This window comes from Dromiciops gliroides, chromosome 5, assembly GCF_019393635.1.
Source record: "Dromiciops gliroides isolate mDroGli1 chromosome 5, mDroGli1.pri, whole genome shotgun sequence".
NCBI classification, from domain to species: domain Eukaryota; kingdom Metazoa; phylum Chordata; class Mammalia; order Microbiotheria; family Microbiotheriidae; genus Dromiciops; species Dromiciops gliroides.
Window position 1 is genome coordinate 5,097,501 of NC_057865.1, and position 11,193 is coordinate 5,108,693.

The following is an 11,193-nucleotide window of genomic DNA, read 5'->3' on the forward strand; positions in this document are numbered from 1 at the left end:
CCAAGGAGGCAGTCATGGTGTCCAGGACCAGGGAGGTGCTCCCTCTGTTCTCTGCCTTTCGAAGTCAGGCAAGTATTTAGTAAGTGATCCAGGAACTTTGCTAAGCACAGGGATGTGGGGAAAAGGCAAAAACAAAACAAATAAAATTAAAGGAAAACCTAGGACCTGCCCTCAAAGAGCTCACAGTTTAATGCAAAAACCAACATGCAAACAATGGTGGCCATATGGCATAAAGGGGAAGGAGTCTCAGAGGGGAGACCCTAGCAGTGGAAGGACTGGGAAAAGTCTCCTGTAGGAGGTGGGACTGAACTGAGTCTGAAGGAGGTCAGGGAGATGAGGAGGGAGAGTAGGGCAGGCACAGTGAAAAGGGGAGCCAGGAGGCCTTGTAGGAGGATCAGCAGTGAGGTGCCCACTGTCCCTGCATCTAGAACACGTGCAGAAGAATCAAGTACAAGGAGATGAGAAAGGTGGGCAGGGAAGACGGCCAAATGGAAGATTTTCTATTGGGTCCTGGAGGCAATAGGGAGTTACTGGATAGCATCAAGTTAAATGACATCTAGAACTTGGTATTCCATTCTGGTGCCACACTTTAGAAAGTTCAGTAGAACGTTGGAGACCCTCCAGAGGAGGGTGGTCAGCATGGTGAAGGAGGACCCTGAGGCTGTGCAGATTGTGTGAAGGTTCTGGGATGCCTCACCTGCAAACCAGGTGACTCAGAGGGGAACATGAGAGCTATTTTCAAGTGTCTGAAGGGCCTTCCTGTGGAGGAGGAGCCAGGCTTGTTCTGGCCCCAGGAACAGAACTGCAAGCAATGGGGGAAAGCTGCAAAAAGGCAGTTCTAGGTTTGATAACCCTGTCCCAGAATGGGATGGGTAGCTTCAGCTGGTGTGTGTGGGGGTTCTCCCTCACTAAAGACCTTTTCAGGAGGCAGGATGAGCAGCTGCCAGGGGTGGTAGAGAGGGCATTCTTGTGTCCTCCATGGGTGAACTTCATGGCCACTTTAAGGCCTTGAGACTCTATGCTTTATGTACAAGCAGAGCACCTTATGGGATGTGCCAAAAGGAATGGCTTAGGCATATGGATCAGATTTAAGAAACACTCGAAGCCGCTAAGATGGGTGAGGAAGATTTTGCCTCAATACCACCCCTGGGTACAGGACATCCTCACCCTTTGCCTTGTGATGTCATATTTAAGATTACTTGGCTCCAGGCCCAAGGAAGAGGCTCCCAGGTCCTATTTGCTGTAGTGTTTGGGAAGAATTGCATGTGAACATGTACTGCCTGCCTAGCCCCCAGTCTCCCATGCCCCAAGACTCATCACAAGCTGCCTAAGGATATAAACAGAATACTCCTACCTGGCAGGTTGAGTTTGGGTAGACAGCTCTGCCCACCTCAGCCATGGTCAGCAGATTCATTGCCAAGGTGGGGTCACTTCTGGAAAAGGTCACTGACTAGTGCCCTTGGAAATGACATCCTGAGGTCTACCCACAGCAGCAATGTGATATGGTCAAGGGCTACAGTATGCTAGTGAAGGGAACCTATTCTGGAGGGGGGCGTCAAACTGTGTGTCTGAGTGGCATCAGGGGATACAGGCTCTGGTTCTAGCTCTGGTATTAAGTAGCTGTAGGATTTTGGACAAAACCTCTTTAATGTTGCTATAACTCAGTTTACCCAACTGTCTTTTGTTTTTTGGTTTTGTTTTTTTGCAGGGCAATGAGGGTTAAGTGACTTGCCCAGGGTCACACAGCTAGTAAGTGTCAAGTGTCTGAGGTCGGATTTGAACTCAGGTCCTCCTGACTCCAGGGCTGGTGCTTTACCACTGCACCATCTAGCTGCCCCCCTTAGCCAACTGTCAATTGTGAATCATCTAACTTTTCTGAGCCTTGGTTTGTTCATCTCTAAAATGCGACAACTGCCACCTATCCTAAAGACATCATCTTTTTGCCTTACAGATCTAAGGCAAGGGGGTGGAGGAAATGGAAGTGATGTGGAGAGGTCTAGAGCATATCCTCTAGGATAGAGAATACACTCCCAGCTGCTCCATTCCTGTAGGAATCAGCAGGCTGCTCCTCTGCAGGGCCCAGTTCTGGGCACCTATCCCCCACCCACTCTGCCATTCTCCCTGTTCCCATAAGCTCTCACAAACGCATCAGGCGATGACATGAAGCTGAGAGCTCTCTCCTCCATCTGCCAAACTTGCATGGAGGCTTTCATGGCGCTTTGTTTGCCAACCTTAGTATGGACTCCCTCACTTTGTCCCTACTTGTACAAGATGCATGCTCTCCTACAGGGCCAGGCTAAGTGCGGACATTGACATTGCACTGTCTAGTTCGCATCCAAATGGGTTTGTTGCCTACTCCCCAGATAATTTGTCCCCAGGCCCAGCCCCTGCCCCAAGTCTTGGGGAATAGATAGAATCTAGAAACAAGCTCAGAGTAATGTTCGGAGCCTGCCTCCCTTTGGGGACCACCAGAAAGTCCACAGGTGGATCCTTTCACATCACTGAATAAAATAACACTGAGGGAAACCCCCACAAGTGAAATAAAGGAATGAGGATGGTGGTATTGAGAAGAGTGAGCTTGAATCCAGGCTTTCACTTCTGTGTGGTTTATTTTGTACAGCATCTCATTTCTGTAACTCTTAAAGGCTCCAAGGCGCAGTCTTCTCCATAACCGTCTGAGGGAAATGGCCCAGTGGGAAGATCTGGGCTCTCCAGTCAGTTGACTCTTGACACTCACTCCCTTGTGTCCTTGGGCAAGTCATGTCCCTTCTGACTGTAGGACCCCAGGCAGGATACTTAACTCCTCAGCCTCCAGGCCACTGGGGTCAAACTCAAATGGAAATTGATCCCTCAGGCCACATATTGACTTAGGAAACCACAAATTAACATTACCTATATTCTATCTTAATTTATTTTATTAAAAATTTCCCAATTACTTTGTAATGTGGTTCACACAGAACCTCATGCCACTGGTGGGCCTCCAGGCAACCTCAAAAATGTCTCCATTGTAAAATGAAGGGTTAGACTAAATAACTTCTGAGCTCTCTTCTAGGCCCCACAATCCATTTTACAGATGAGAAAACTGAATTCAAAGAGGTTGAAAGATTTGTTCTGGGGCAGCTAGGTGGTGCAGTGGATAGAGCACCGGCCCTGGATTCAGGAGGACCTGGGTTCGGATCCAGCCTCAGACCCTTGACACTTACTAGCTGTGTGACCCTGGGCAAGTCACTTAACCTCAATTGCCTCACAAAAAAAAAAAAACACCAGAAAGATTTGTTCTTTGCCACAGAGCTAGTTGGCATCAAAGGGAAGATTTGAACTTGGATCTCATAAGCCTGGCACTACCACACAGTGCTTTTTCCATCACTCCTTGTTTCTATTGCTCTTGAATAATTAGCCAGGGCTGAAAGATTCTCATAGCCTACTCTTGAACATTAACTCTTTGCAGTCAACATCTTAAGGGACAACTCCCTTTAATCTTTCCTGAATGGTGGTCGATACAGAGACATGACCTGCAACCCCTCTCTGCCTCAACCAATCAGAAAGCATTTATGAATGGCCGACTATTTCTCAAATCCTTTGCTAGGTACTGGGAAGTAAGGCAAACATCTAAGTAATCCTTGCCCTCAAGAAGTTTACAGTCTATCAAGGAATAGAATGTGTATGTATATACATATGCACTGATACAAAATAAATGGCCATTTGGTCAGGGACATTAGCCACTGGGGGGATGTAGGAGAGGACAGTGAAGTTGATCTTTGAAGGACACTAAGGATTCCTGATGGAACAAGAGCATGCCAGGCATGAGGGAGAGCCCCTGCAAATATGGCTGGTCTTTCTGGGCTACTGTGGCTGAAGCATCACCCTGGTGAACAGTCCTCCAGGGAGGGGCGCCTCTATACTTGAGTGAGGACTGTCAAAAGATGCACAATCCATGGGGAAGCCATTTGCCATCCTGCAGGTTAGAAGCATTTTCCTAAGCTTGTGTACCTCTGGAAGAGCCTTTGAGAGCCTTCTAGGCCACAGCAAGGTACTGGAGGAAGGTGTCAGGACAGAGAAATTATTCTGGTAATACAAGCACATCTAGAACTAATAATGCTAGTGATGTGGAATGTTGTGGTGGGGGTGGGGGGGAGTCATAGGAGGAAGGATGCTAATCAGAAAGGATTCCTGATTCATCCCAGAAGACTGCACAGTTCAATTTTGACTAAATGAGATGATGTATGCAAAGCATTTTCCAAACCCTAGAGCTTTATACAAATGTTAGTTATTGTCACCATCTCCTGAAGAATGTAAATTTTCCCCATATATGACCCATTTGAAATCCTAGAATCTTTACATTGGAGGGAACCCCAGAGGTTTTCTAGGGCAAGACCCAATCCTATCCAAGCCCGCTCTGAAATCTATCTTTTGGGGTGGTCACTGAGCTTCAAGATGAATACCTCCAGTTATAAGAACGTCGCCATCCCACTTCTGGACAGCTGTCTGCTAGGCCAGCCCTTTTTCTAAGAAGTCTGAATCTGCCTCTTGGTCAGTTCCATCTGTGAGTCCTATCTCTGCCCTCTTTGGCCCTATAGAGTCCTTCAGATATTGGGGGACAGTGAGCATCTTCATCAGAAGGTCTTTTCTACACGAAAGCATGATTGCCAGTGTCTTTTGTTCATGGAAGGACTTTTATTGCCTTCATCATACCTCTGATTTCATTAGTTCAGGGAAATTCCAGATGAGAAAACTCCACCCACCAATGACAGTCAGCAACTTTTCTGCAACTCAGAACCTCAGAGAGTTGTCCAGAGCATTGAGAGCTACCTTAAGTGACTTGTCTGGGGCCACACTGTTGATGTCAGCCAGGACTCAAATCCACATCTTTCTTTCTGTATGTCTTTAAAAACACAGTGTCCGAAGGGGACATAGTCCAGAATAGGTCTGATCTGCACAGATCACAATGGACTTTTTTCTGAATAGCTGGTTTAGTTACTATAGCCACATAACCCTGATTGCTCAAGAAGTCTGCAGCCAATTAAAACACTAATGGCTTTTCTTGGAAACTGTTCTCAACTCATATTCCCCACCTCCCCTACCTACCTCACAGGGTTTTTGTGGGAAAATCTAAACAATCTTTATGGAAATTAATGAATTATTACTGTCCTAGGATTGTGCAGTTTAATGTTTAAACCTGAGTAGAGAACTTTACATTGATGCTCATTAAGTTGTGCCCACAATAATATCCTTAAAAGATGTTTTCAGGCCCATTGCTCATTCAATGAATTAACTTTTTGTGCTAGCTTCACAGCATCTGCATAACTTGGCAGACATGCTACCAGTGTCATCATCCAAACTCATGGAGCAAGGCTTGGAACAAAGCTTTGGAAGCCTGTCTTAGAGACCTCACTCCAAGATGTATTGATTTATTAGTCAGTACTCTTAGGGGACCACTGCTCAGTGGATCATGAATCCATCTCCTTGTGCTATCAGTCAAGCCACACTCCTCTGTCCAATGGCTTCCAGGCTTGAAATCAATATTGTTTCAGCTGGGGAGGCCCCAGGCAGCTGCTTTCCACATGTAAAGCACTTCTGCCATGAGGTCTAAGGACAGCACTGGCAGGTGAACAGCATTAGACACAAGAGATTTGCTCATCACTGAACTCCAAATGGGCTCTGACATTCAGAGGGCATTGTGGGATTCTTCTGGGCCAGCCAAAGGAGGCATGTTGGGCATGAGAAAACCTTCAAATACCAACTGAACCATTGAAAGGATGTGGGCCTCTGACCAAAAAAGAGAAAGTGCCCATGCAGGACAAGTCATCAATCCAAACCAACCACAGTATTTTAGAAAAAAAGTTCCCTTTTAAAAAAATCCTTCTTCTACCCATCCCCTATCAATTTAAAGATTATTTCTTACACATTCAGATAGTGTCTGCAGTAAGCTTTCAGTAAAAGCTTTTCTGGAAAGACCAAAGATGCAGAGGGTGCACCACTCACTGATTCATAATCAACATTGCATTGGTCCCTTATTAAGTGCCAAGCACAACCAAGGAATTCTGCCCATCCCCTGTGGCCAAAAGGGGTTTGCACAACTCCTTTGGGATCACAGGATTCAACTTTCTCATTTCTTTGCTTCAGCACCTTGGCTAAGGCAACAGAAAGTGTGATCCCATATTCCATAAGGAACACACATACATACATACACATATGCATGTGTTCACACGTGCATAAATATACACAGAAATGCACTCTTCTGCTGTCAGGCAACTGCTATCTCTGCACTGACTTGAGGACAGTTCTTAGAGTTCGGAGGGGATTTCAGCCTCCAAAAGATAGCCTTGAGAAGTCTGTTAGAGTGACCAAGCAAGGTGTCCCTTTCCATGTAGGTTTGCCCCCAGATTGTCAGGGAACATCCAAGAACTTAGCATCAGCTGTCCTTTCATTCTGCCCTTCCTGGACCAAGTCACATGAAGGTAGATAATGTGTGTCTGCATGTGTGTGTTGTATGTGCATCCATGCACATGTATCTCTGTGTGTATTATATGTGTGTTTTTATATGTGTATTGTATATATGGGTGCATATGTATGGATGCATGTGTGTATGAGGGGATGGGTTTTAGAACACTCCTCCTCTCCACAAAAACTTTAGTTTGGAGACATTACATAATTGGAAATTATTTTTAAATGATTAGTTAGGGAGTCAAATAATAACTTAAGTCCTAATTCTGCAGAATAGGCGAGTATTCAAGGTGGGCCACACAAACCAGATGACCCACTATTCCTTGAAGTTAGGATTCCATTTCCTGCTTCTGGGCCTTTTTCTCCTAGACCTGGCAGTGTCTCTCTCCTCAAAACCATGTCTAAAAACCTTTGATCTTCCATCAAGGCCCAGCTTGGGGGAGGGGACTCCTAGAGAAAGCTTTTTCTGCTGCTTCATCTTCCCTTATAGTCAGGTATGGGGGATAGCCATGAGACAGAACATCATAGAGGAGAAATCTCGAGGAGGCTGGTCTGGCTGAGAAGTAGGAAATATGAGAGGGAATGGCAGACCAGGCTTGAACCACCAAACAGATCAGTTTGCATCTTATCTTAGAGGCAGTAGCGGGGACCTACTGAAGTTTCCTGAGTGGGTGAGTAACATGCTTTGGCGAGCTTTTGGAAGAGAGAATCAGCTATGACAACATTATCTGTGCTCTCAGATCTTAAAGATCATCTAGTCTAAATGCCCCCTCTGATTTTACATATGAAGAAACTGATGCTAGGTGTAGCTTTAGACCCAGATGTTATACTGATGCTGCACACTGAACATGTCACAAACCAGCAGCTTTTCTTCCCAACCTGCTCTTCTGCCTCATCTCTTCCATCTCCTCCTAAAGGGCCCCCCACATGTTGGGTACATTAGACTTGTCCTTCTTCCTACTTCCCTCCCCCACATCATCAGGTTAGCTGACCAAGCCCAAAGACTTTCACTGAGCTTCCTCCCACCTCCTTCTCCTCCCCATACACATGATCTGATCCCAAAAGTTTGCTTGCCAACAGTCGGACACTGGAGGAAGAAGACTGGGCCATAGAAAAGCCAGATCCCAGCCCTCCTCTGCACCAAGCCTTCCTGGCTCCCCACTGCCTATGGAATAAAGTATAAACTGCCTTTTGTGGTGTTCAAGGCTTCAGTGAGCCCTTTAAGGTGCCTTTGGCTGATCCTTACATGTGAGTTCCTTCCCTGGCCTGGAAATCACATCCGAGTAAACCTTCGAGCCCTGGCTCATTGCTTCTGTTGTTCAGCTGTTCAGTCATGTCCAGCTTTTCATAACCCCATGCACTTGACTGTCCATGGGGTCCTCTTGGCAAGGACCCTGGAGGGCTTGGCCATTTCCTTCTCAGTGGATTAAGACAAACAGAGGTTACCTGACTTGCCCGGAGTCACACAGCTAGTAAGTGTCTAAAGCCGGATTTGAACTCAGCTATTCCTGAGTCCAGTTCCAGTGTTGCACAAGTCACCGAGCTGTCTCCTAAGTCATGGGTATATATGGGTTATTCTGCCCACTTAAGTCTTACACATACAACAAGATCCAGTTCAAAGTTGGCCTTCTTCATGAAGTTTTCTCTGATTCCCTGAGTTGGAAAGTACCTCTCCTGTCTCAGAATTCTCTTATTTCTGTCTTCTCTCATCCCCTTACCATGCTCTATTTTGAACTGTAAACTTTAGGACATATATATCATCTCCATGACTAGACTATAGACTCCATAAAGATAAGGCATTCAGCTCAGTACTGGGATGGGAAGCCACATCTCCCATCATCAACATCCACTGAGCTTCCTGCCATGGTTTCCTCAAACCTGATGCAGAAAGGACCACATTTAGCAGTCCCAGATTCTGCTCCACTCTGTGACCCATGAAATATCCTGCAACCACCCCATTCCTTTTGGGACACTCTATTTGTAGAAGAGCCTTCCCAACTCCAACATTTTTGTTGCTCTGGGACATGTACATTTCTAGCTCACTGTACTTAAAATATGCTCTGGTTCCAACACCCCTTCTTCCCCTGCCCCTTTGAATCTCACCTTCTCTAAGATGTAAAGGAAGTGAATTCCCCACTGTAGTGAACAGTCCCTTGGATTTTTATTACTAAGCCATGAGTATGTATACTTTAATGGGAAGCCACCCTCCATTAGCCCACTCCTGACCCTGGTGTCTGTAGTGACCCAGACATAGGTCATGAGTTTGTGGATATGTCCTTTTCCCTGACTTTCTTAGTAATAGCCCCTGCCTGCATTAGAATGTAAACACGGAGAGGGCAGGGATGACAGCTGTTTAAACCAACATCCTACCTGCTTCCCAAGCTGAGCACATGCTCAAGGGCATTTCCTAATGGTGATTCCCTGAGGATTCTGTGTTGTCTGTTGGCAGCCTCCACCAACTTTTAGAAAGACAGCCTCTGGCTGTGTTTGAATAGGAAGGAAGCTCCCCAATTTGATGCTCAATGAAAGGGTGACCATTTGGCCCACACCATGTTCATTAAGCTTCAGAGCCATAAGGAAAGCTTTGGTGGCTGCCTTCAGGAAAGTGGTGACAGGGAGATTTTTTTCTTCAATTCAGGTTTCCCCTGTCTTGTTAGCATCCTGAGATAGCTGGACGTCTGGAGTTTTAAATACATTTCCCTTTAATCTTCCCCAGCCGCCCCCCTTTCTGGATTGCTAGAGCTTTAAATATTCAGGATTTCCATGTAATTGTGAATTGATCTGTCTCAGTGGCAAGGTGCCAGGGCATCTGAAGCTAGGAGGACCCCTTCTTCCCTAACTTGGTTTTCCATTCCAAAGGTGGATTTGATCTTTCTCCTCATTCCTAGAGTTTCCCATTAATAAAGAAGTCTACCTCAGTGTCTAACTTTGGGATGGGGGTGGGGGTGGTGTTTCTGCCTCTCAACCCCAAACAAAAACCATCTCCAACAGATTCTAATCCTAAAAGACATCAAAAGTTTTGCTTTGGCAGAAGGATTCTCATCTTTTGGAAAAACAAAACAAAACAGCTCTGGGCTGAGAGCCCAAGAAGCTCAGTTTGTTGGAACCTCATTATTGTTGTTCTGTTTTCACAAAGCTCACCTCTCCCCACACTGGCCACTTATCCCCATTGGGGAGGGTCAGCTCTGGGTTGTGTGCTGAGGGTTGGTGTGAAAAGGCATGATTCCTCCTGTGGAGAAATTGAGCCTGGCCAGTGCCCCGAGGAGGGTGACCATTGACTGGACAGTGCCAGCCCCGGAGCTGAGCCTACTGTGGACTGAGGCTTCCCCGAGGGCCCGGAGTCCAAGACCACTCCAGCCGCCAGCCCCTGTGCCTGGGTTTAGTTCATATCCATTATGCACTTCTATGTGACAAGCTGCTTCTAACAAATCCGAACTGAGCAGCCCCCTTCCCTCCCACTGGATAGACGCACAGGGCGGCTGGGCACAGAGCAGACAACAGCCCCCAAGGGCTGAACTCCTCTTTGCCCCAGGCACCTCACCGCTGATTTTCACGAGTCACGGGTAAAAAGACAGCCCTTCAGGGAAGATGGTGTGCTTCCTTATCTGAGTGGGACTGAGCTGCCCAGATTAACTGGGGGCAGAGCCCGACGCCAGCTCCTCCATCCTCCCGGGACCCAGCCCCCCTCCTCTGGGATGGACTCCTTTAGAACATCTCCCTTTCCCCAGCTCAATGATACAGAAATGTACCTCTTTGGGGTCCCTCGCACCTCTAGCTTCATTCGCAGAATAAATCTCGAGCGCACCCGGGACAGTCTGGACCCCGACAGAGGACACGCATAGCCACAAGGTGCCAAGTCTGCACCCCTCTCACCCATCCCCAAAGTCGCCCCATGGACTTACCAGTCTTCCACAAATAAAGGAGCGAAGGCTGTGATCCAGTGTGCGCCCCAGCCTCACTGGCCCCGAGGATGAGGATGAAGATGAGGAAAAGAACGAAGAGCAGAAGCCCCTCTCCTCCTCGCCTGCAGAGGCAGGGGGCCACCCTCCCTCCCGAATGCCCCATGGCTCCCTCAGTCCTGCAGGTCCGGCTTGGGGTCAGAGCCCGAGGCCTTGACGTAGGCAGCAGCAACAGTAAAAGGAGGTGCAGGGGCAGAACAGGGTCCGGAGGGTGCGGAGTGCCTATGCCCGCCCGAGCGAGCGCGCAGAGCCTATGCTGCCGCCTCCAAAGCCAGGCGCCCGGCTCCACTCGGGGCTATTGTTCCCTTCCGAAGGCTAGAGGAGAAAGGACGCCTAGCAAACAGCAGGAACAATAGAGTCCCGGGCAGGGACCGGGCCGGGGCCGGGGCAGACGCCGGGGCCGCCGCCGCCGCCGCCGCCGCTCGTGGTGCGCCCCTGGCCGCTGTCCTTCTCTCCGCCGCCGCCGCCGCTGCGCCCCCGCTTCCAGCCGGCGCTCCCTGGCAGACTCGGCTCAGCTGAGAGCGAGAGCCCGAGCGGGAGTGAGCCAGCTGTCCGCAGGGGGCTCCAGCTGACTGAGCAGGTTATCTGGGGCTGCGAGGGATGGGAGGACGCAGCAGTCAGGCACGCCAGCTGGAGAGAGAGAGGGAGGGAGCAGGGAAGGGAGGAGGAAGGGAGGGAGCAGGGAAGGAGGGGAAACGAAGGGGGAGGGAGGGGAGGACAAGAACAAAAAGGGAAGGGGGGGGGAGGCAGATATGTAACCAGACCCACTTCTCCAGATACCTCTGCAGAG

At 48.3% G+C, this 11,193-nt stretch overlaps 1 protein-coding gene across 1 annotated transcript in view; it reads right to left on the reverse strand.

Annotated features, from left to right (window-relative positions):
- THSD7A (thrombospondin type 1 domain containing 7A) overlaps positions 1 to 10,987 on the reverse strand; it is a 326,513-nt gene extending 315,526 nt beyond the window's left edge. The window contains 1 exon segment of the mRNA XM_043968023.1: positions 10,347 to 10,987. Coding sequence (XP_043823958.1) covers positions 10,347 to 10,509 — 163 coding nt within the window. The 5' untranslated portion in view covers positions 10,510 to 10,987.
- Between the last annotated feature and the right edge of the window lie 206 nt (positions 10,988 to 11,193).